This window comes from Rhinolophus sinicus, linkage group LG04 (genome assembly GCF_036562045.2).
Source record: "Rhinolophus sinicus isolate RSC01 linkage group LG04, ASM3656204v1, whole genome shotgun sequence".
NCBI classification, from domain to species: domain Eukaryota; kingdom Metazoa; phylum Chordata; class Mammalia; order Chiroptera; family Rhinolophidae; genus Rhinolophus; species Rhinolophus sinicus.
Genome location: NC_133754.1, coordinates 71941294 through 71967239, shown reverse-complemented (window position 1 = coordinate 71967239; position 25946 = coordinate 71941294). Strand labels below are relative to the sequence as shown.

The window sequence follows — 25946 nt, the reverse complement described above, 5'->3', positions numbered from 1 at the left end:
AATGCGTCTTTTGGAGTAAAAATTAACATAAGACTGGTCTTATTTTACTATAATATAAAACCGGGTCTTATATAATATAATATAATACGAGACCGGGTCTTATTTTAATTTTTGCTCCAAAAGACGCATTAGAGCTGATTGTCTGGCTAGGTCTTATTTTCGGGGAAACGTAGTAGAACATGCATATGTGTATGCATGGATTTACACACATGCATGTTTATTAGTAGCTGGACACACACACATACTCATGTACCTGTGTGTACTATTTTCTATGCTACTAATTCAAGCAATGCTAACACAGGTATTCAGAATTTAGGCTTAATTGCACCTTACCATTTTATATCATCATGAAATTTTTTGAAAGAAAACAAGGCTATACAAAAATAGCTTTCATAGAATTATTGTATATAGGTTCCAGAAAGTAGCATCATAAACAAAACTGGGGTTGTTTTAAAGAATAATCTTGTTGGTGTCCTGTGGAGAAGCTAAAATACACCTTCCAGTTAATGCAAAGAGGGCCCATGTCGGTTGGCATCGGTTGGGAACCCACCACCGCTAACATTAATAAATTGAATACAACTCCCTGCAGGGCTCAGAAGTTCCTTTTGTGTCACCATGGTAGGCTCCAAGGAAAAGAGGGAGACTGCAAAACAGGCTTAACCAATCATTTCTGGTTTTCAGGCCATAATTAAGTTCTCTTTGAACGGTTTTACCAGCTATATGTTCAGTGCAAGGACAGTATTATCACTTTGCAGAGTCTCTGAAGACCCTTTCATTGGGCTTGACTCCAGAATGTGAAAGCGACAAATCTTACATCAACAGAACTCAGGCATATGTCAGGCATGGTAATTAAGGAAGGGCCATGTACATCTCAACTTTAGATCTTAGGAGGCGAGAAAGCCCAGTCCCAAACGGAGACTGTCTTTGTGCCCTCACTGATACCCACTCAACTGTATAGGAAGACATGACATTGATGCAGGAAGTATCTAAGGAAGATCATATCGAGGCTTATTTTCTTCCAAGTAAACTTTACATTTCCTCAGGATCCATAATGATATATTTTTTTTTCTTTTTATGTATGTTTATGGGATAAGTTGTGCTGTTATGTAAAACAAATATTATTAGACGCGGGCATTAAACTCCCGGTTAGTAAGCACAGCTCTCTGTAATCAGTGGCATATGCCTCTGATGTCAGCTGAGATGAACTTCGTTCAGCAAAACGGTTTGCAAATATTGGTTTGGGTTTGGCAATAAGAGTGAACAAATCAGTATTTCTGCCTTATCCTGGGCTAGGTCAAACAAACTCACCAGTTTTATATTTAAAATCCCAAGCACTAATTGTTCCCGTCTCAAGTGTACCCACATCTGTCCCTGTGTATTAATCATCTGTAGAACTGTTTGCTTTTAACACTCCACTCAACATTTGGGAGGAAAACAGCCTCCCCGTGGTTACCTTGCTTGAAAACCTGGTGAGGTTATTTTACTGAAGGTCTACAGTTTGAATGTGGCTGAAAACAGAAATGTTAAGCAAAGAGCCATTCTCAGTATGAGAAGAAAGGCGCTGACCTGGCAAGCAATGTGGCAGCCTGTCCCTGGCTGTGTGAGCTCTGGAACATTCTCTCTGGCAGGACATTTTAGGGCCTGTTCTGTGAGCCATCATTCCTCTCTTGCTTTTGGCACAGGCAGTCTCCAGGTTAGCTGGAAAGCCTGGTGTCTTTATTTTTAACTTGCTGTCATTTCTATGCCTTGTGGGGAGAGAAGGTGAAAAGGATCATTTGTTCTTGGGCTGAGCTTCAGAGTTTCGATGCCAAGATATCCCTCAGGCTCCCTGGACATTTTGAAATAAAGGAGAATGCCAACTCACCCGAAGCCCTACCATAACAACTGGAAAGTTTAGCCTGTTTAGTGAAAAAGACTGTTTGCAGGAGAAAATTAAAAAGAATCAGTGGCGTCCTGAGACTCTAAGTGGTGGAATGTGCATACTTTAGGATTAAGTTGAACACTTTGGTTCATGGCCTGGGGTTGGACAGAAAGACCAAACAGCAGGCGCCCAGGGAGTGTCAAGAGCTCACAGAAGGTGCTGGAATTCTGTGTGCTTCCTGCTGGGCATATGCACAGTCAGAGGCGATCCTGCCACTTGGTGGGCTGGTGCACTACTGCTCAGGGCTGCTCAGGGCGGACAGATCTCCAGGGGCTGGGCTGGGAAAGCAGGGGTTGCTCAGTTTGAACTGGGGGCTGGCATTTGGTCTTTGCGTCAGATTCAGAGGTCTGTCTTCAGAATGGGGTGCACTCACCCTGAGCTCAGGGGCAGGTCTGCTGAGGTGTGTACGCCCTGGATCCATTGCTTTCTGGGAATCGGCTTGGCTCTGAGAGTGTCAGCTTCTCTGTGTAGTCCTCCGAAACTGTGTCACCTGCCTTGGCACACTGCTCCATCCAGGAGCCAACAGTGCTCTCCCACCTGCCCTTCCTAATTGCCCCTTTGCCACCTCGCAAAAGAGAAGCACACCTTTTCCCACACCCGCCATCTTATCATGATGCATTTTTCCAGGGTGCATGAGAGGGTACATACTTTTAACAGTTATTGTAGGGATGCATGTGCAAAAATGTCCGAGGACTTCTAATGAGGTTAGTCTCCCTGGAGCAATCTAATCGGTGTTGTCCCTTAGAAGTATAATGATAGTCACAAGTGAGGGCAGCATTTGTCATTTTAAATTTCCTAGTAGCCACATTAAAGAAAAGTACTAAACAGAAATGGGTGAATTAATTTTACTAATACATTGTATTTAACTTTATATATCCAAACTATTATCATTTCCACATGTAGTCAATATAAAAAAAAACTATCAGTGAGGCATTTAAAAATTTTTTTTTCATACTAAGTCTGAAATTTGGAATATACTTGACACTCACAACGTGTCTCACTGCAGACTTGCCACATGTGACTAGGGTCTACCACACTGGATCGTACAGTTCTAGGTAAAATGCATCCCCTTTAAGCTGATAGCATGAGGGAGCCAAGCATTTAGACTGGCCCTTGTTTGAATTATGAAAAATGACATCTCTGAGATTGAGAGGGCATTGCTTACGCACCATTGCTTACTGAATCCCAGCCTCACTCCTATCAGCTGCAGACTTTGGACAAGTTGTTGAACTTCTCTTTGCATTGGTTTCCACTTTTATAAAATGAGGATAATGACAGTCCCTTCTTCATCTGATTGTTATGAAGATTGAAACACAACTATATAAAAAGCCACTATATGCCACGTAGGAGAGTGGCGTTGGGAAGCACTCTTGAAGTTTTGTTGTTGTTGTTGTTATTTCTAGTTAAGCCTGCCTATGTAACTGTGGTGGCAAAAACTCTAGGCTTGTTCATCGGAAGACTTGTGTTCTCCTTCTGCCATTGTTAGTTTGTGTTTTAACCTTTCTGCATGTCAGTTTTCTTAGGTTTGGGTGAGTGTAATACCGCCTACCTCTCAGGACACCATCCTGGGTGAACAAATAATAAAATGGGGCCAGTTCCTGAAGGGCCAGTTACTGAGCCTTGATATCCTCCAGTAAGTGGCCCCAGGTGCAGTGTCGGGCAGGGGCAGAGCTGGAATTTGAATGCTGGAGCATCTGATCCAGAAGCTCATGCCCTTGGCAGTACCACATGCTGTTTCCCATGTACACGTCATGATTTTTACTACGATGTATGGATTAGTTCACATAAAACTAAAATCTAAGTGAAACATGGAGGCCTTCCTGTTTCCCCAAGATGGCTGATTAAGCTAACATGAAATACCCTCTGATAAAAACACCTAGAAGTGCCAGATAAATATAGCAAAACTTTACTTAAATGAACAACTGAACATGCAAGAAAGGAGGCATTGCCATCAGAAAATCAAAACTACAGTGAGATATGACTTTACATCCAGTAGGAAGGCTCTAAACAAAACCATAGATGGTAAGAAGTGCTAGTGAGGATGGGGGCATCAGAGCCGTCATAGACTGCTGCTGGGAATGGAACCTGCTCCAGCTGCTGTGGAAAACAGATCTGCCAGCAGCTTCTCAAACGGCTAAACCTCAAGTTACCACGGGACCCAGCATTTCACCTCCTGCGTATATACCCAGGAGAAAGGAAACACGTGTCTACACAAAAACTTGTGCACGAATGTTCACAGCAGCATTATTCATTATAGCCAAGAGATGGAAACAACCCAAATGTCCGTTAGCTAATGAATGGATAGAAAAAAAATGTGGTGTATCCATACAATGAAATATTTGGCCTTAAAAGGATGAAATACGGATACATGCTACAACATGGATGAACCTTGGAAACATGCTAAGTGAAAGAAGCAGGTCACAACGGACCACATATTGTAAGATGTGAAGGGTCTGGAATAGGCAAAGCTATAGAGAAAGAAAGTAGAATCATGGTTGCCTAGGGGTGGGAGAGGGGAAATGGGGTGACTGCTAATGGGTAGGGGTTTCTTTTTGAGGTGATGAAAAATATTCTGGAATTGATTGTGGTGATGGATGCTCAACTCTGGGTAGTAAAAGCCATTGAGTTGTACACTTTGAGTGATTTGTAAATGAATTATATCCTTAAAAAAAAATGGTTAAAAAACGAAAAGAAAAAAAAGGAACTCTCTAGGTGCTAGAAATGAAGACTGTTAAGAGCTTGAGCTGTTTCCATGGTGAAGGGTGGGGTGGAAGAAAGGAAGGGGGGGGGCTTTGCCTCCAGTGAAGGCTGAGGGCTTCAGATTTTGTTTCCATTTAATTTTTATTTTCCGCATCAGTGTTGCACTTGTAGAAAGTTTTTAAAAATCAAATAGCTCTATGTTTCTAACAACAACAACAACAAAAGCAAAATGCCGTCCTCTGCTCCTGGTATTCCCCACCTGCATTCCTACTTTTCAGGGCAGGTACTTTCTCGTACCTTAGGCCTCGGTCTCCATATTTCTGTCATCACCGGAGTTCACTGCTGTTGCTTGATTATTCCATGGTGCGCGTGGACATCCCTCTGTGGAAGAGGAGCCAAGGCCTTCATACAGTTTCCTCTGTACCTCTCACAACACAGGCTTCCCGCCCCCATCTGCCTCCCTCCGAGAGTTAGCGTCTTATTCAGTGTGCACATTATTTATTATTATTATTATGTAAGTATTATTCATAGCTGAGGCCTTTTATGTACTCTGGTGAAATTTCCTTTCTGGAACAACTTTATGTCTTTCCTGTAGTAATTGTCTCATAATTTTGTTTGGCTTCGTTCTCTTGTCCGGTAGTGTTTGCTCCGGGAAGCAGGATGACGGAGTGGTTAGGACAAGGGTTAGTAGCAGGGAAACACTGGGGCGCAGAGGGCGGTGGTTGAGGGTAAGAGGGAAGTCACTAAGGACAAACGGACCCCCGAGGGGAGCTGGTGGAGGGCTGTTTCTCCGGTGTTGGGCGGAGGTCTGAGGCCCTGGGAGGTCAGCAGGGCTGGCAGTCGGGAAGAAAAGCTGGACCTGAGGCATCAGGCAGTGAGGATGGGCTGGAGTGGAGAAGACAGCCTTCCTCGGGGGGCGGAGAAGGGGGTCTGCACTGCCCGGCAGAATTCAGTGCTGCTGCTTCCCTTCCGCCTTCCAAATATCCTGCAAATATCTATAGTGAATCCTAACCTGGGACCCTAGAGAGGGGGATGTGGGGAGCATCCTCGTGCTCCAATTCAAATACAGAGGCTGCCCAAAAAATGTGTACACATGTTAAGAAAGGAAAAACCTGTATTAAAATTACGCTGGTGGTAACCACGTTGAGCACCTCGTCATTGCAGAAGTCAAACGTGTCTCGTATTCATCTTTTGCTATTGGTATGTATTGAGCATCACAATTTTAATATAATTTTTTCCTTTCTTAAAATGTGTATACATATTTTGGGCCCCCTCTGTATATTAAAGTCTGTTCCAGATCACTGCTCTATTCTATCATATTCCTGGGGTGTTAGGCCTGTATCTTCTCTGTCTCTTTGCTCTTCCTTGAGAACACTGTTCCTTGGCGTGTGGTAAATTTTCCCTTATCTTCATCAAGCTTTGTCTATGGGATTCCACAAAAATATGGAAGTGTGGCTCTTGAGCAGTTTTTGGTTGAAAATGAACAAAAAGTTGGCATTAATATCCTTAGAGAGATAAGATTAGCAAAACTGGAAGCATCAGCAGTACAATTGTTAGCCAGGGTGTGGGGGGACAGGAGCTCGCCCACCCTGCTGGTGACGCTATAAACCAGGGCAGCCCTTTTGGAGAGCAAGTGGCAATACATGGCAGGGCTGAAGATGCATGGACCCTATGACCCAGCTCATTTCACTTACGGAAAGGCGTGTACAGGAAGATTTTCCACACGGAGTCTGTAGACAGATGGTTTTTGCCAGACTGTTTGTAAAGAATGAAAAAAGAGGAAACAACTACTAACAGCAGGGGTATGGTAAATGCGATCTGCTCAGAGTGGACTATTATAGAGCTGTTAAACGAATGAAAGTGATTTGTTCATATAATGTGGAGGTCTCAAAACTAAAACATTGAATGAAAAAATCAAGTTGCAAAAGGCTATATAGTATATTTGTGTAAATTTTAAATACATATAAAAACAATATAAAATTATTTGAGGATAATAAGAATAATGCGGGCTAACATAAAACCACCCTTAGATGTAGTAGCTATTATCCCACTTTACAGCTGAGGAAACTGAGGCAAAGAGAGACTAAGTAACTTCTCCAACCTCACACAGCTAGTATGTAAGTAGTGAAGGGACAAACACCTGCTTGGGAATGTTAACAAACTTAGGAGGAAGAAGCAGGATAGCGTGGTAATATGGATTTGTAACATTTTTTCTTTCCTTTCATCTAAAGCAATTGTAGCCAACCTGAGTGTCTGTTACATTCTTTTAAATTTTGTGTGTGTGTGTTTAAGTATTTTGTAACATCACATTTTAATGACTAAAGACACCATAACCTTGGAAAACTCAGCCTGCTGCTGAGTGCCCAGGGCATGGGGCTGAGCAATGGAGCTGCAGATTCTATGCGTCGGTATGTCATTGGGCTGCAGCAAAGCACCTTCCCCTGTATTGGTTTTCATGTACAGTACCAGACTTTCATGGGGCTTTCCTGCTGGTGATGGTTGGTAGGAGGCAGCCCTGTGACCTCAGACAAAGGGACACTGCTCTGAGCCAGCGTGATGCCAGAGAGAGCTCAGGTCTCCAGCTCCTTAGATGGTTGCTGGAGCTATACTTCCCGCTCAGGGCAGAGATTTGGAAGGAAGGGTTTGGAATCTTGCCTAAACATATTCATAACACGTTTTTTTTTAAGTAGGGCCTCCTGCTCGGAATCTCGGTGTTATTTCCTTCATCACTGCTGCCATCTGTGACTCAGAATTTAACTACTTGTTATTTGTTTGTGTGGCTTTTTGTGTTGCAGGAAATACCAGTGAATCCTCTGTTATCTGGCATATTTTAGGGAAGGACATCTGTTAAATTAAACATGGTTGTTAAGGCTTACTCTATTCCAAATGCGCAGTGCTTCTGAAGAGTTATCAAAGTTGAATCTGGGAGTTTAAAGTTGGAAGAGTACTTAGATATAATTTAGTACACCTTCCCTGTTTTAAACATGAAGACACTGAAAGAGTTGAAATGTGCAAGATGATACAGCTAATTACAGAGCTAGAAGTAGGAGAAGGGGCTCCCTACTCCCTGCCTGTCAGTGCGTCAGAGTACAATAAAATATACTTAAACACAAATCTATGGAACATTATTTAGTTTTATTAGCTGATTTATAAGGTTCCACAAACTGGCTTTATAGCTATAAAACCCATGAATACATATTTGGAATGTAATATTCGTTATATAGTCAGAACACTAGCTCTAAAGATTTTTCACAGTTTATGTTAACTGAAAGGTAAGCTCCTGAAATAGCTTGTTACTATAATGGGTGTATTTACACACCTGCCTTAGTTGTGTCAATTTAGATATCATTGGGATCCCATGTTTCCTTCATTTTCAATCGAAGGGAAAACCCTTAACTTGATGCTCTAGAAGTGGTTCAGGATGAAAGGGTCTCATTTTTAAGTTCACATGCTTTACTCCTGTCGGGTGGGAGTTGTTGGCAAGAAGAATTCAGTGCTTTCCATTTAAGAGTTTTAGGATAATTCTGTTTTGTTTTTATGGTCCTAAACTGAAGTGGTTGATTGACGGAGTGATCTAACTGGGAAAGTGCTGGAGTCAAGTTATATGATTTTTCTCCTCCATAGCACTTTTAACTCGTGCTCCCTAGTGGCCCATTTTGATACCGGAAGGGTAATTACATCTTCTCTGCTGGGCCATTAGTAAACTATGGTAACATTCAATGATTTTCATTCATATTGGTGTTTAAGTTTTACAAATAGAATACTTCTAAACAGATGCAGCATCCTTCTTTACCAAAAAAGGTAGAAAGCCTTACTTGAAATGGTTTGATAGAATCAAGTTTAGTAAGCTTGGGCATTTATCTTAAGTCTTCCAGAAAATACTACAATGAAGGAATCATTAGCAAACTACCTGCAAATATGATCACATGTAAAATAAGAGATTGCCTTTATTTGGCTTTTATAACATGATTTATCTTGCAGTGTGTGAACTTAAATCTCCCTCCATGAGTGACTTTCTGTGGGGACTAGAGAACTCTGGCTGGTTAAGGCACATTAAGGCCATCATGGATGCAGGACTCTTCATTGCAAAGGTATGCAATTGCAGAGAACTTAAGTGGAGGGGCAGACTGGCCAGCACACAGACTGCAGGGTGGAGGGCCTGTCTCCTCCCCATCAGCTGCCCTGTGAGACTCTGCTGCACTGAGTGGGGAGCTGCTTTGCAGACCTCCACCCAGGTTGCCCTCTGAAGATGGGATTTTGCTAGAGAGGATGGTGCTTAGGTGATAGCACAGCAAAATGTTTTCAGAATATTCTCTCCAGTCAGGCGTGGTCCTAGACGAAGGGAAGAACTTTCTGTAGGAGAGTGCACCCCAAAGTGAGTCATTTCAGTGATGGAGGCCTGAGGCTTCCATCTTAGTAACCAGGTCCTCCTTTTTAATGATGGCATAAGCACAAGTCATATTCCCACACCTAGCAGATGGATTCTGCCACAGGAAGAATCTTGCTACAACTTCCATACAAGTTATTTTTTGATTCAGTCTATTTCGTTGTTCAGGGTTTTTTTAAATATAAATTTCTCTTAGATTTATAGGTAAAGACCACCATTATCTTTTCTGATGACATGGTATGCTCCCCTTTATTAGATGATTCATTTATTCAACAGATATTTATTTAGTACCAAGCACTTTTCTATGTGCTAAGGATGTACTGCCAAACAAGCCAGTCTCTTCCCTCACAGAGCTTACATTCTGGTGAGGGATTCAGAAAATGAATAAAAATAGAATTTCAGGTAGTGATAAATGCTATCACAAAATCACCATTTCCCAATTTTTGTTTCCTGTCAAGATATTCAGCTAAAAATTGCATGCACATTTGCGATAGCAAATAAATTCTTTTCTCAGCAGAGACTTCCTGCTATACTTTTTATCTTTGTTTTCTCCTCCTTCCCGACCCCTGGATCCATTACTGGCTCTTATCCTTTTGTCTCTAATTTCAGTTTTACAATTTATGATTTTTGGGTCTTTTCTTTGGGCCAGTAGGAGATCCAGAATTTCAATACTGGAAAGGCTTAAGGTTGGAAACCCAGAGGGGAGGAGAGGTGGTTGATGGTGGGCTAGGAGCTATGTCATAGAGATAAGTTTGCACAAGTAGTACATATTATGTAGTACATATGCTTAGGTGAGATGGCCTGGCTGGTGGCTTCCGGATATAGTGGAAAGGGAAGGAAAAGCTTTAGCTACCAGCACCAAACCACTCCTTGGCTCTGCCCTAACTAGATACAGGCATGAGCACTAAATAAATGAATAGTTGTTAGTTTGGATGGGGTTTTTTTGTTTGTTTTTGCCTGTTTCTGTAAGTATAAAATCAAATGTAGTTCTGATGAGATTTTTCGTGTCTCTTTGTTCATCCTATTTTCAGGCAGTTTCAGAGGAAGGGGCAAGTGTGCTTGTCCACTGCTCCGACGGCTGGGACAGGACTGCTCAGGTGTGCTCGGTGGCCAGCCTGCTGCTGGATCCGCACTACCGGACTCTGCAAGGCTTCATGGTGAGTGGGTCGCGGGGCCGCTGGCTACGTGGTGAGTGGGGTCACCAGGCCGCTGGCTTCATGGTGAGTGGGGTCACCAGGCCGCTGGCTTCGTGGTGAGGCCGCTGGGCTGCTAGCTTCATGGTGAAGCCACAGGGCTGCTGGCTTCGCGCTGAGTAGGGTCCCTGGGCCGCTTTCCACGCAGGACCCTGAACTGAATGGACGTCTCCTTTGGCAACTATCGGCAACTTTTATTTTCTCATCAACATTATTTTTCTCTTAGTATATCAGCAAGATGAATTAAAGGGAAAAGGTGAAATAGGTTGGGAATAAATGGGTGAATTTGGAGGGTATTGGAGCCAATCAGAATCAATATTATTAAATATGAATTTGGGGGCAAATATAAAATATATTCAGTAATGTGTAAAATAGTGAGTTTTATACATCATTTGCTCCTAAGTATTTCAAGTTTGAGGTAACATGAACAGAAAACAATTGAAAACATATTTGGAGACAAAATTTTCTGTATTGAGCATGCAAAAATTATTGAAAGCAAAAACTGTTTTCACTTACTGCTTTTATTTTTTAAGTAGTCCTTCACAACTCTGGATGAGAATATTGAAAATTTCAGTGTTTTTGTGTTCTTTGCTGAAATTCTGAGTCCATCCTCTCAGATTCTGCACTTTTTATGTGTGCATCAAAATATGACGTGTTGCTTCCAACTGCAGAATATCTGTGTAGTTGCCTGGAATGGTGAAGCTTTGGCTAAGCTGGAACCATTTTCCTAAAATGCCTGCAGGGACTTCCTAAAGACTGAGAGATTACCTCGTTCCTGCCTCTTGAACCAGATTTGGTGGAAAGTGCTTCAGTGGGTCCTGAAACCATGCTAGGGCTAGATGCTGACAAAAGAGGCCGAATGGGGGATCTCCTGGAAGATCTCCTTTATTAATACCAGCTGACACTGGGCACGAGTGAGAAGAGGCAGGTTTCCTCTCTTGGGCTTTTTTAAATTAAAATGTCAGAGAACTTCCAATTACCTGTGACAGTATTGAGGCTTCAGAGTGCCATTCCCATTTATTTTTCTTATGGACGACCTTCAACTCTGCCCTTCCGATAAGCATCTCTTTATCGGTGGGTAATGAGTGCTCATTCACTTGCAGGCTACCCGGGGATGGTGACTTCTGTTCTAAGAACCTTTGAATCCTTTAACATTATTGGTTGTAGTCTCATTTTTCCTCATTTGTTTCTCTCCATGATATTTATATTTTTTCTTGTGTAGGTATTAATTGAAAAGGACTGGATTTCCTTTGGTCATAAGTTTAATCACAGGTGAGAAATATTTAAAAATCTGTTATTTTGAATGTTCACGAAAAAAAAGTGTTTCTGAAGTTCTCAATTAGTAGGAGAAATAGCCTCATTTTAAAAGTTTCTTTGTAACTCTTATTCAGAAAGTCAAATTTTGTTGTATACATTGTATCACAGATAAATGAAGTTCTAACCCTGAGTATTCTTGGTAAGAACTAGTTAATGTTAAATTGTTCCAGAAGAGAGGGAGAATACTTCTCTCTCTTTTTTTTAGTTTCAGGTGTACAAAACAATGTAATAGACATTTGTCATTTATATCCCTCGCCCAGTGATAACCCCCCACCCCCCATCCACTATCCCTCTGACATCGCACACAGCCATTACATTTCCACTGTCTCTATTCCTAATGCTGTCCTCCGCTTCTTGTAACTATATTTAAAATTGTAGTTGACATTCATTATTGTTCAGCTTCAGGTGTACAGTGTAGTGATCAGGCATCTACATCATCCCTGAGTTGGTCTCCCTAATGGGACAAGTGCCCATCTGACACCCTGCAAAATCTTTACAGCATTACTGATTACATTCCCCAAATTAACTTTCATATCCCCATGGCAATCTTGTGCTTGTTCATTGATCTACAAATGACTGGGTCTTCCTTCCTCCTACAAACACATTTGATTTCCTAAATTATTCCGTTTTTGAATTGAAAACATTCACTTTAAGCGGCAAGTTGTGAAATGTCTGTGAACAGTTTCTCTTTGATTTTTCACCAAGGGAGTAAATTGGGTTGTCCTGAGACATGTGTGTCACAGGTGACGTTTGTCCCAGACCTCTCTGGAGAAGTAATGTAGGACAGTGGCTCAGGCTTTGGTGCCAGACACTTTCCAGATCTAAATCCAGGATGTGGCATTTAGTAGCTGTGTGACCTTGGGCATCTGTTGTCTCTGAACATTGGTCTCCCATCTGTGAAATGGGGCTACTCTCCATGTTTCGCAGGGTTAGAGCAAGTATTTTTGCTCCTTGCCTGGCTTACACACGAGGATTGCAATAAACAGAAGCTATTGTTTTTGGAGACAACAGCCTCCCGTTTTTAGTATTGATGATAATGCCTGACCTGTGTTCTGGTGTTCTCTGATCTCTGAGTGGTAAATGTTGTAGCTAGTGTTGTCTAGTCTTTTGGTGAGAAAATTTAAATTTAGGCAGCATGCAAATAATTTGTTATTTTAATGTACATTTTTGACTGCTTCAAGGTATTTCCTAAAATAAGTTCAAAGTTCATGGAACCGCCAACATTTATAGTTTTTGAATTTAGCATTGAGCATTCATTCTGTGCTTTCTGGAATCCTATTGTTATAAAGGAGAAAATTAAACCCCCAAATCAATGAAGCAATCTTCTTAAGATCACATTGTTCTATCCAGTTTTGGGGTTCTACTGACTCTAGGCAGTTAGAATATCCGAGATAGAGGACAGATGGACAGAAAACATATGGAAATGGCTGAAGCCTAGCTGGATAATTGTTTTATGAAGAAAGAGGATATTAGGCAACCTTTTTTTGGCTACCAAAGGTGAATAGAACTGAAACTTTTGAGAAGTTTGCAGACAATTTCTAATGTTTCTACTCTTGTAGAAACTTCTAAATGGATCCCTGCTCATTTCTATTTCTCAAGTTGATCATCCAGTGCTGAGATGAGATTCCATATTGTTGTTTTATACTTGATGGCATCCAAATTACCCTTTTATATTCTTTCTAAAATTCATACAGTAGTGTAAATTACTACACAGTCTTCATTGAAGTTGATCTACTCTTGAAACTAGTTTCAAGATTCTCTGATGTACTCTTGAAAAACAAAAATATGAGAAATAAAGGTATATTGGAATGTGGTCACATGTTAATAAATTACATGACAATGACAAGTTTTAATACTGCTCTAGAGATGGAAATATCCCTAGAAACTTGGGAAACCACCATTTTTCCAAGTTGTCTTTCTTCCTCATTCCTTCCCCCCAAATAATGAAAAGTGAAAAACTCTAAAGTTGCTTAGATGTTTCTTCCCTCTCCCACTAGACACTAATTAAGTAGATTTATTTCAAAAGTTCTGATATACCTTTAAAATTTGGTTTAAAAAATGCTCTTTTTTCATGGAGTTTCCTTTAATTTTATCTCTAGCACTAACTATAGTAACTATAGTTACTATTGTAACTATAACATGAATATGTCCCTTTTCTACGCAGACCTTCATTACAAAGTTTCTCTTGAAATTGGAATTTATAGTTGTTTTTTCCACTTCTTCTGCATTCTGGATTTGTAAGATAATTATTTAGGAACTAGGGTTGCTTCCTAATAAAAACAAACAAACCTTGCCATAAACTTTCTCTAACACTTTATTTTATAGATACGGCAATCTAGATGGTGATCCAAAAGAAATCTCTCCAGTTATTGACCAGTTCATTGAGTGTGTTTGGCAGTTAATGGAACAATTTCCCTGTGCATTTGAGTTCAATGAGAGGTTTCTGATTCACATTCAACATCACATTTATTCTTGCCAGTTTGGAAACTTCCTATGTAACAGCCAAAAGGAGAGACGAGAACTCAAGTAAGTGTTTTGGTGTTTTTAATTTTTATGTAAAGTAATTTTGTGACAGAATTTCAGATGGCCTCTCATATTCTGAAACTATTGTAGCCATACACCTGTACTGACAGATTAAAGATCCTTTCTTTTTCCTGACATCACGTCATAAATGGTTTAATGTCATCAACTGGCAAAGACAGGTACAGGTTCATTTCCCCGTTTCTGCCTGAGAGCCACAGACAGACAGGTTGGTAGATATGACACAGTAATATTGATAGGAAAGTTCTTTGACTCAAGAAAGTGATTTTTGTATTTAAAAAGTTAGACATCTTTGGTGGATATATTTTCATAATAAAAATTGCAAATATAACCTGGAAAGCAAAGTTGAAACTCAAGTCATTCTTTTATTCAGACTAAAACTGCATTGCGTTTATCCAGAGGGAAAAAGTACATGAAGTGTGAACTTTAAAATAAATTATGAAGTCAAAAACTTAAACTGCAAAGTGATTTATGAACAGCAAATGAGAAAAGTTTTGAAATTTTCATAAATTAAAATGATTAACTGTGGTCTACACAGTATCAGATTTAATTTTGGAAATGACCAGTTAAAATAGACTCCGCTAGTTTTATGTTGTATGAATAGAAAGAAAGACTTCTTCTAGTGGATTCTAGTTAATATTTTCTCCAAGGAACTTCAAGTGTGATTCCTGATACATGGTAATGATTTAAAAGTAGTGGAGTGTAGCCTTTAAGCTCACCTGTTTTCCTAGATTTGTGGTATGTTGTGATAGACTAGCCAACTTAATGGTCTCTGTTTGGGTTTGACGCCCAGCTATTCCACTCACTAGCTATATGACTTTGGGAAACTACTTATCTCTCTAAGCCTCAGTTTCCTCATTTGTAAAATAGACATGTCTCACAGGAATTCAGTGAGGATTAAATGAGAGAAAATTTGTGAAACATTTAAGTAGTACCTGGCAAATGATAAAAGTTCAATGACTACTTGGGGGAAAACAACCCAAAATTTACACAGCAGTTTTATTTTACACTCAGAGCAGAAGAATTGAAACATTTTGACCAGGCCAGTACAGGCAGCAGAGTTGAGATTTTTGCAGTGTTCTGCTGTACCATGAAGACATAGAGATTGTAAATTTCCCTGCTATAAAACAGGGATTTGTGATGTTCAGACAACAATTACTGGTCTCTTTCCAGTGTATTCAACTACTTATAAGAACCAAGATAGGTCATTGTCAAGCTTCTTCTTTTTTTTTCTAAATAACAGAATTCAAGAAAGAACGTATTCTTTATGGGCTCACCTGTGGAAGAATCGGGCCGACTACCTGAATCCTCTATTCAGAGCTGATCACAGTCAGACCAGGGGAACCCTACATCTCGCCACAACGCCATGCAACTTCATGTACAAGTATGTAAATTTCTAGGACCTTACTAGGGAGGGTTCTGAACTGAGACTCTGCCACTGTTTAATATTTGGAGGCTAAAGCATATGAAACACTGAGATTCAAGGTTTTTTTTGGACATAAAACACATCAAAGGAGGATGCTTAAATATCTGACCTGGTATTTTTGCCATTGTCTCTTCTCCCTCTTCTTTCCGCCTAAACAGAATTATCTTGAGAAATTGATGTTTTGTAATAATGATATCTTAAAAATTTATTTAAAAGCAAAAAAAAAAAGAGAGAGGGATGGAGAATCGAAGGAAGAAAAGATGGACTGAATAAACCAAGTACCTTATAAGTTAAATGTGGAATCACAAGTTTAGATAGTGATCATGACACAACTTACCTTCTTTCTCTGCTGATCAAGTCCTAGTGGAACTATATCCCTGTGGAAATAAATGATATTGGGACGGGGAGAGCAGCGTAGCATCCAACAGATTCTACATGTTTTGTGTAAAACAGCAGTTTTGAGAGCAGTCAACTGTAGTGCAACTAATTGGTGCTTAATAGGCAGTCAGCAAATAAATCATTGAGGATCTGGCCCTGTTCTAGGCAGTGTGGAGAAAATAATGAATGACACTGAGTCTGCCTTCAGAGTACTTTTCTAAGTAAAGAGTGGCTCTACGGCTATCCCTAACGTAATACTACTTATTCCCATTTGTATTCCATTATGCTTTATTGTGTAGGCTAAAAAAAAGATTTATTACTTTGGTGGTTGTGATCAAAACAAGCTAAAAGCCTCAAATTTAAAAGACTCCCTTGGCAGCTGAAAGATTCTAAATGTTAATCACTAATTTTCCAAGTTTACTTCAAAACTAAGAGCCATTTTCTTAACCTCTCCCCCCCAAAAGAAAAAAAAAAAGGTACTTCAACCTGTCTTAGAAAATTGTAGGCCTTCTAATTGAGTACCATATATACAAATTGATGAATTTACTCTCCCCAAAAGAAGTTTACTGACTCAGGAAGAAAATATCAACATGAAATTGTTACCTTAAGTTAGTGGCTTTTTTGAGCCTGTAATTTGCATTTGGTTATTGGTAGAACTGTGGTGTTAAACATACCTTAGCAGACTGGAGAATGTGAATTAACAGAGTGTGATGCAGTGGTATAAAGCTCTGCCTTCCTCTGCAGGTTTTGGAGTGGAATGTATAACCGCTTTGAAAAGGGACTGCAGCCCCGACAGTCAGTTACAGACTACCTCATGGCAGTGAAGGAGGAAACCCAGCAGCTGGAGGAGGAACTGGAAGCCCTAGAAGAAGTAAGACACACTTGCTCTTGTTCATATATTTTCTGTGCTTATTCCTGGATGATCACTGCTCCATGAAAGCCTCATGACTCAGGATATGTGAAATGTAGCAGCAGAACCATTTTGTATTTTTAGCCAGTGGATAACCTGAGACACAACCCCATCAGGTGAACACCCAGAAAACCAGAGCCCAAACCTAAGCAGCACTTAATACACTTCAGACATCTGGCCTGTGGCTCACTTCCATGGTTTGCTGAACTAGTTGTTTGTTCCTATAATGCGTCAGGGTTGTGTGTGTGTTACTGATGAGAGTACTAAAATGAATTCTTTCTGGAGAATTCACGAAAATAATTGGATTCAAAGTGAAAAAAACAACATCAGGTATATGTACTTGTAAAATCTATTCTCCACTTTTAATAATTATATAATGATATGAAAACTCCTGATGCCTGCCTGGCCTCTGTCTAAGCCTAGCGATTCTGATGGAGAATCTTTAGAGTGCCATAACTGACTTGCCACCACGGCTGAGAGACCTTGAATTACAAACATATACAACTTATATAAGGTACAGACTAGGTTTTTAGAATTCTGGAGCTGTGGTAAAAGCTTTGTCATTCAAAGTCCACTCATGTCATCACTGGGCCAGTTTTATTTACTTTTCTAAAGATATCCAAGCTTTATGAAAAGCTTAGGATTCTATTAATCTATTCCAGTATTCTTTTTGTTAAAATACTATTAGGTTGGTGCAAAAGTAATTGTGGTTTTAGCAATTATTTTTAACCTTTTAAACCACAATTACTTTTGCACCAACCTAATACGAACAACAACAAAAAAATACTTAGGATATCTAAAAGTACCCTAATTAAAAACCTTTTGCCCTTTTTTCCTTATAACAAACACAAAATTCCTTAGCCTGGCATGTGAGATTTTTCCACAATCCAGTCTAATGTACCTTTTAAACTTTGTTCTCCACTATTCCCCTTGTTCAAATTTATCTGTTCTCTGCTTCTTGTACACACCAGACACCTTGCTACCTTTGTGCTTTCCTTCCCACTGTCTATCTTGCCAGAAATGCTCTAACCCTCACCAGCGTATCCAGCAAGTTTCATTCCTTCAGAGTCCTGTTAAAATGCTGCTTCCTCCCTGAACGTTACCCTGATTTCTCCCTCTAATTGTACCACCCTGCCCTCTGAAATCATTTTTACCTCTGACATGAGCTCTGCCTCTCTGCTCAAAGCTCCTTAAGGCTAGATCTGTATTTGTCTGTTCCTCATACTGCCCAGCAGTGCTTTTGTACATAATATGAAATAACACACACACGCACTGACACCAAAGGATGAAATCTGATAAAATGTATTTTAAACAACCCAAATACCCATCATCTGATCAATGGATAAACAAAATGTGGATATTCATACAATGGAATATTTATTAAGCCAGAAAAAAGAATGAAGTGCTAATACAATGTGGATGAACCCTGAGAACATAAGTTAAAAGAAAGAAGCCAGACACAAAAGGCCATGTTATATGATTCTGCTTATATAGAAAAATCCAGACTAGGCAAATCCATCAAGATAGAAAGTAGATAAGTGGTTCTGCAGGGGCTTTGGGGCAGGGGAATAGGGAGTGACTGCTAATAGGTATGGGGTATTCTTTGGGGATGAGGGAAATAATTTGGAATTAGATAGTGGTAAATGGTTGCATAATCTTGTGACTATACTAAAACCCAGTAAATTGTATACTTTAAAAGGGTGAGTTTTATGGTAAGTGATTTATATCTCAATTTTTAAAATTAGGGGACCCCTTATTCCTGATTCTTTAACAGGTATTCTGAGCTCATAGGATGAAAATCACATAGGTATAGAAAGAATGAGTACGGATGCCAGGTAATTTACCTATGTTATTGTCTTTGCATTTTACAGAAAACCTATGCTAAGGCAGGTATTACCATCCTTATATTAGAGATAAAGAAACCAAGCCTCACAGAGTCTAATTGTTTTGTTCAATGTCATAAAGTCTACCTTTGAACCCAAGTCCATTTAAATCCCATGCTCTTAACATTACACCTAGCTGGAAGGTAATGAATACTAAAGACATGCATATGTAAAACAGATAAATTATTTATGACTTTTCCCTGTAATGATTATTTCTTTTTTAGAGGCTGGAAAAAATCCAAAAAGTCCAGTTAAATCACACTAAAGTGAAGAGTAAGCCAAGTGAACCCAGCAAACACTCAGGGTTTTCTACCTCAGACAACAGCGCAGCCAACACGCCCCAGGATTACTGTGGGAATATAAAATCCTTTCCATCCAGGAGCCCTTCACAAGGTGATGAAGACTCTGCTTTGATTCTAACACAAGACAATTTGAAAAGCTCAGATCCAGACCTGTCTGCCAACAGCGATCAAGAGTCCGGGGTGGAGGATTTGAGCTGTCGGTCTCCCAGTGGTGGAGAGTGTGCCCCAAGCGAAGACAGCGGCAAGGACCGGGATTCCGACGAAGCCGTGTTTCTCACGGCCTGAAGCTTCCCTTTGGAGTTCCTAAACAAAGAACACACAAGAAACACTTTCCAAAAATAAGGGAACAGTGCAATTTAAGATTAAAAAAATAACTGAAGAAATGGTGTGTGCCACTGCGAATTATAAAGTGTAGCAATGAAAAGGGGAGGGAAAGCCCAACTCTTAGTTTCTTTAGATGCTGAAGAACAGAAAGTAGCCATTTCTTTTACAAATATGTATTAAGGAAATTGCCCATTTTGAAAATCATTCTAGACTATGACAGTTTTCTTCACTGCAGAGCAATGCCCTCTCGCATCACCCACACTTATCAATACAAATCTTCCCTGTCACAGCATGCATCGGCTAGCCCTGACCCCTTTCCTTCACATGTGCTAGCATCTGCAGTCCTTCCCGATTTCATTTCCTGATGCATATTTGTTTTCTAAAACGTTCGATGTCATCTTCTGACTCTGTTACCAACGTTTCTAATAACAAAGCACATTGTTGAGATGCACCCTTTTTTGGTTAATAGTTATATTTCTGTAATTGAAGAGCTTTGTAATTGCTTAAGTTTATCTTTCAGGTTTAATGAACACTTTAACTTTTCCTTGGATAATATATTTTGAATTGTTATAATTTTGCTCTCTTTTTCTGGAATCTCTTATTTGTCACCATTTAAAAAATGCTAAAACTTATAACTCACTTTTTCTCCGACACAGGTCTACTATCTAATAAAGTAGAAGCAACATTTACTCTCTGGTTCTGAAATATGAAGGTTTTTTATTAACAACCTTTTATCACTATTCCAGAGGCTACATTACTAAGACAATGGAGGCTAACCACCAGCCTGGTCCCTGAAGTATAACAATGTAAAATTAGTAGGAATTTCAATGAGGGAGAATCCTAGAGAATTTGGTTGTCATTTCTATTTAATCAGTGGAATAAATTTTGTCATCTATCATTTTAGAAATTATAACTGGTTAATATGGTTTAAATAACAGTAACATCTGATGACCACTGACTGCTAAATTTGTTCTGTTCTGAAAAGATTTTGTTTTGCTAAAATGCACTTTTGAAGCAGAATCATTCCTGTCTACTGATTTTAAAAAAATGAGACTTTACTGGGTGAACTGAAGTTTTGATCTGAAGAAACTTAGTGGAGAAAAATTGCCATGTTTGCAAGGAGATAAATAACATTCACACGGTATGATTTTCAATTATTAGGTACGATCTATATCAACATTTTTAATATGTGAAAAATTTTAAATAGCATATTAAATTTTGCCCAAATGGGGACAAAATAAAGAGAAAGGGGAGAAGAGTGACGTCACTAAGATGGAGCCATAGGTCAGTCCTGACTCTGCTCCCCTTCACAAGAACAACTAACAACTATTTAAGGACAGGATACAATGAGGGAATCCCAGAACTTGAGAGCAAGGCTGAGGCAGCCCCTGCACCACAGAGACCAAGGACCACAGGACTACATCACATGGGGAAGAGCAGTGGCTGGACGCTGACTGCATGGGTTCTCCCCAGTCTGGCACAGCCCTGTGCCAGGAGGTCTCCCCAGAGCCTACAGGCCCTCCAGTGGGCAGCAAGTGCCCACAGGTGACAGCCAGTATCCCAGCAGGGTGGGTGGCTCTGTGGGAGCCCCTACTCTGGTTCTGCCCCATAGGAATCAAAGGGGAATGTGTGGCTCCATCACTGGGCATCTAATGGAGATGGAGAAATGAGAGGGGCTTCTGGTGACCAGCACTCAGGCCCTGAAGGACTGAATTCCTACCTTCAGGGCCCAAATAGGAGTCCCAACCAGCAACTCTGCTCATCTGCAGTCAGGGGAGAGGCACAGTCTTACCGGGGAATTCGGCAGAGTGCAGATCTGCCTAGTTCGGGTTCTCAACGGTGGAGTTCTGCTGGCCCTGGAGCCTGGTCTATGTATGCCCAGGTGGAAGAGCTGAGCCATACCCCTACTTGCTGCAGAGTGAGGCTCCTGGCCCTTCCTGACCAGAAATCCTGTTTGGGAAAATTTAGGAGTTACCCAAAATGGCCCCTCCCAGTCTTGCCCAGGCAGGGGCCAGAAATATAGCCCCACCTTCTGCAGACGTGGCCCCCAACTCCAACTGACCAGAAGGGCAGGCGAGAACACCTGCAAGCTATGTTACCCAGAAACTCGTGAGCCAGGAGGTAGGCAGGCAGAGCTGATCGCTCTCAGAGCTGAGCAAGTGGCCCAGTTTGGCCAGGGATCTTGGGGCAAGGTTAGCTTGAGTCAAGGCCACAACAAAGAGCATTCCTGGAATGAAAAAGAAGACATTACAAATGATACCACAGAAATACAAAGAACCATAAGAGGACATTATGAACAATTACATATCAACAACCTGGGCCACCTAGAAGAAATGGAAAAATTCTTGGAAACATCCAAACTACCATGACTAAATGAGGAATAAATAGAAAATCTAAATAAACCAATTAATAGTAAGGAGATTGAATCAGTAGTCAAAAATGTCAAATGAAGATAAGCTAGATGTCTTCACTGGTGAATTTTTACCAAACATATAATGAAAAATTAACACCAATCCTTGTCAAAGTCTTTCAAAAAAAAAAAAATCAAAGAGGAAGATCACTCCCACTTTCATTTTATGAGACCTCACCCTGATACCAAAGACAGAAAAAAAAACTATCAGAAAACTACAGACCAAGATCCCTGATGAATATAGATGCAAAAATTCTCAATAAAATTTAGTGCAGACACAATTCAGCAGCACATTAAAAATATCATTCACCATGATCAAGTGGGATTTATACCTGGGATGCAAGGATGGTTCAATGTATGTAAATTAATAAATGTGAATCATCACATTAATAGAATGAAAGAAAAAAATGTCTTCTCAAAGATGCAGAAAAAGCATTTGAAAAAATTCAACATCCGCTCACAGTAAAAACTCTTAAAAAATTAGGTGTAGAGGGACATACTTCAACATATAAAGGCCATATATTATAAGCCCACAGCTTATCAATGGTGAAAGGGTGAAAGCTTTTCCTCTAAGATCAGAAACAAAACAAGGGTGCCCATTCTCACCACTCGTATTCGATTTAGTACTAGAATTCTTCACAGATCATTCATGCAGGTAAAAGAAATAAAAGGCACCAGATTTGGAAAGAAGTAAAATTGTCTCTATTTGCAGATGACATAATTTTATATAGAGAAAACCCTGAAGACTGAACCAAAAAACTGTTACAGCTAAAAAAAAATTCAGTCAAGATGCAGGATATAAAATTTAACATACAAAAATCGGTAGCACTGTTATACACTAACAATGAATTATCTAAAAAAGAAATAAATACACAGCAATAAACTCAACCAAGGGTATGAAAGATCTCAACTCTGAAAACTATAATACATTGACAAAAAAAATTGAAGACATAAATAAATGGAAAGGTATCCTGTGTTAACAGAAGAAATAACATTGTTAAAATATCAATACTACCAAAAGACATCTATAGATTCAATGCAATACATATCAAGATCCCAATGGCATTTGTTTTTTTCTTCTTTCAGAAGTTGAAATCTAAAATTTATGTGGAACCACAAGAGACTCAGAATAGCCAAAGCAATCCGCGGAGAAAGAGAAACAAAGCAGGAGGCATCACATTTCCTGATTTTAAGCTTTACTATAAAGCTATAGTAATCAAAACAGTATGATACTGACGTGAAAATATAGGAAAAAAGATCCTTCACATGAGTCTTGGCAATGATTTTTTTGGATATGACAACAAAAGCAAAAATAAACAAGTGGGACTACATTAAACTGAAAAGCTTCTGCATAACAAAAGACAACAAAGTGAAAAGACAACCTACAGAATGGGAATAACTTATAAGGTTAATATCCTTAATAGAGTATATGGAAAAAACTGTACTATTCAATAGCAAAAAAAAAAATAATAATCTAATTTAAAAAATGGTCAAAAGACCTGAAGAGACGTTTTCCAAAAAAGATACAGAAAAGGCCCGCATTCATATGAAAAATAGCTCAAAAAATTAAAATTAGGACTACCATATGATCCAGCAATTCCACTTCTGGGAATATATCCAAAGGAAACAAAAACAAATTCAACAATGTATCTGCACCCCATGTTCATTGCATTATTTACAGTAACCAAGACATGGAAACAATGTAAGTGTCCATTCACACAGATGAACACACACACACACACACACACACACACAAAATATTATTCAGACATAAAAAATGAGGAAATGCTGCCATTTGTGACATGGATGGACCTTGAGGGCATTATGCTAAGTGAAATAAGTCAGACAGAGAAAGACAAATACTGTATGATCTCACTTATATGTGGAATCTAAAGAAAAAAACAAACAAATCCAAATTTATAGAAAAATCAGATTTGTGGTTAGCAGAGGTGGGAAATGGGAGAAGGGCAAGCTTGAAAAAGGTGGTCAAAAGGTACAAACTTCCAGTTATAAGGTAAGTACTAGGGATGTAATGTACAGTAACATAACTATAGTTAACACTATTTATTATATGATATATATGAAAGTTAACAGAATAAATCCTAAGAATTCTCAACACATGGCAAACTATTTTTTTTCCTGTTTTTATTGATCTATAAGATGACAGACGCTAACTAAACTTACTGTAGTACTCATTTCACAATACATGGAAGTCAAACCATTATGCTGTTTACCTTAAACCTACACAGTGATGTATGTCAATTATATCTCAATAAAACTGTAAAACAAAAGGAGAAAGGGCAAGAAAGCTACATTGATGAAATTTTTAGTATGAAAGATTCGGAGGGAGTGTAGCAGTATATATAAATGAAATAATACAGTATAATTGTAATTATGTTAACCATACTTAAAAATGGAACAACTGTAATGTTAGAAAATTGTAATATAATAGTACTCTGTTAATGTAAAGCAAGTGTAATCCTTTTAGAATACAGAATTTGAGCATCCTCTATCTTCTGAGCAGTTCCAAATTAAGTACAAGGAATGTTTATTTTTTTCTGCAATATATTATAGGGAATAACTTGTTAATGAGAAATACTTAGGATATAGTTGTAATGGCTTTTGCATTTTTATAGCATCACTCACTTCATGCCATTCTTGTAGTTACCAACTCTTAGAAACTTCTTTGCCTAATACTGAAGACACGACTTTAATTTATTCCATTTGACAGCATACATCTACAAAAAAGTAAATAATACAATTTAAAAAAAAGACACAGTAAATATACCTAACAGAACTATGCATTTATTTTGAAAATAGTATATTTGATATTTTAAATTTTAATTGTTTAATGTGGTATTTTTCATCTTAGACACAAACTTTTTTCAGCCTCCCCAAACATCTTACCTGACGTAATATTCACATGTTCATTTAGACTGCTTATTAAAAGTTAACCTAACACTGAAATTTATGTAAAAGGTAATATTTATTGCTTCTTAAACTTTAGTGTGCTTTCACAGGGCCTTGAAAGAACATGGCCAATTCAATAAGACTACAATCTCTAATAGCACGTATTTGTTTTAAATCAAACATCAATCAGGAAATGTTTTATTTCAGGCTGTTGGTTTAAAGCATAGGGAATAAACAAATGTAAATCTGACTCAAGGCAGATTACTTTCTAACTAGTAATATTTAGAGCTCACATGACTTATTATTTAGTGACATTCTGGAAAATTTAATATGAAGTATGTAAGAATTTTGATCATGATTCAGCAATCAACAAAGGAACGTTTTTTTTTTTTAAGATCACACTTTATTTATTTATTTTTTTTCAGCTCAGCTCAAGGTGCCGTGTTCAATTTTTATTCCAATATAAATTTCAGTTTATTCCTAAAAATATACTCCACCTTTGAAACATATCTTTAGTATGTATCTCATTTATTTAGAAAACTTTCTTCTATTTTGAGATAACCTTTACATTTCTACCCATGACAATCCCCTACTCTTAATAATCTAATAACTCCTAAACTCTACCATTCTAATTTCTATTTAGTCTTTTATTATATATTAAAGTACAATAAAAAATCTCTGCTTTAGCAGGCATTTTTCCCCTCCTCTGGCACTGCTTTTCCAATATGGCCAATTTTAAGAAGAAAATAATATAGCCATAAAATGGCAAAAAAGAATGTCAGTTAATTTCTGTTGCAATAACAGAACAAAAAATTCACAGACATTCAAATAGATTTTTTTTCCATCCTGGATGACTTACATAACCTGTATCTAAACTATTTTGTCTGTTCACTGCATATAATGATGACCAAACTCTTTTTAATGACTGAATTGTAAGGAAGTTATCTAATAAATTAATTTTGGAAGGAGAAACCAAGCTATGTTAACTGGTATAGAAGGAAACTGGGACAGTTCAAGTTTAAAAAAACATTGAGATGAATTATTTTTGGGTTATGTAGAAGAAATTTATTATGTTTTTTGGTTTTTGTTTTTAGTGGAGTAAGGTAAGAACCTAAACACTTAAACCATGTTTGACTTACAGTTGTATAGCATTTCCACAATCCCTCATTCTTAGTGGGTGCTTAATAAAATTAAGTCAAATGAATTAATATCATTTTAGAATGGCTGTGGTCTCCTGGTGTCTTGTTCTGGGCTCTGCGTGGTTTCCAAGAAAGCTGCCCAATTATTTTCAAAAGACTGGGACCATTATGTTCTCCACTGCCACTGCAGTGATTGCTGGGAGAA

The 25946-nt window shown here is 38.8% G+C and overlaps 1 protein-coding gene and 1 long non-coding RNA gene across 2 annotated transcripts in view; one reads left to right on the top strand and one right to left on the bottom strand.

Moving 5' to 3' along the window:
- Window positions 1–19971, top strand: part of MTMR7 (myotubularin related protein 7) — a 92719-nt gene extending 72748 nt beyond the window's left edge. Inside the window, exons 8-14 of the mRNA XM_019737955.2 lie at window positions 8603–8712; window positions 10040–10165; window positions 11424–11473; window positions 13844–14044; window positions 15303–15443; window positions 16608–16734; window positions 18881–19971. Of these exons, the coding sequence (XP_019593514.2) occupies window positions 8603–8712; window positions 10040–10165; window positions 11424–11473; window positions 13844–14044; window positions 15303–15443; window positions 16608–16734; window positions 18881–19243 (1118 nt within the window). The 3' untranslated portion in view covers window positions 19244–19971. The remainder of the gene's footprint in view (window positions 1–8602; window positions 8713–10039; window positions 10166–11423; window positions 11474–13843; window positions 14045–15302; window positions 15444–16607; window positions 16735–18880) is intronic.
- Window positions 18060–25051, bottom strand: LOC109450548 (uncharacterized). Its single transcript, XR_002137861.2, has 2 exons — window positions 24339–25051; window positions 18060–21509 (listed from the first exon to the last, which is right to left on the bottom strand). It is a non-coding gene; the product is annotated as an uncharacterized LOC109450548 (long non-coding RNA).
- Window positions 25052–25946: the final 895 nt, after the last annotated feature.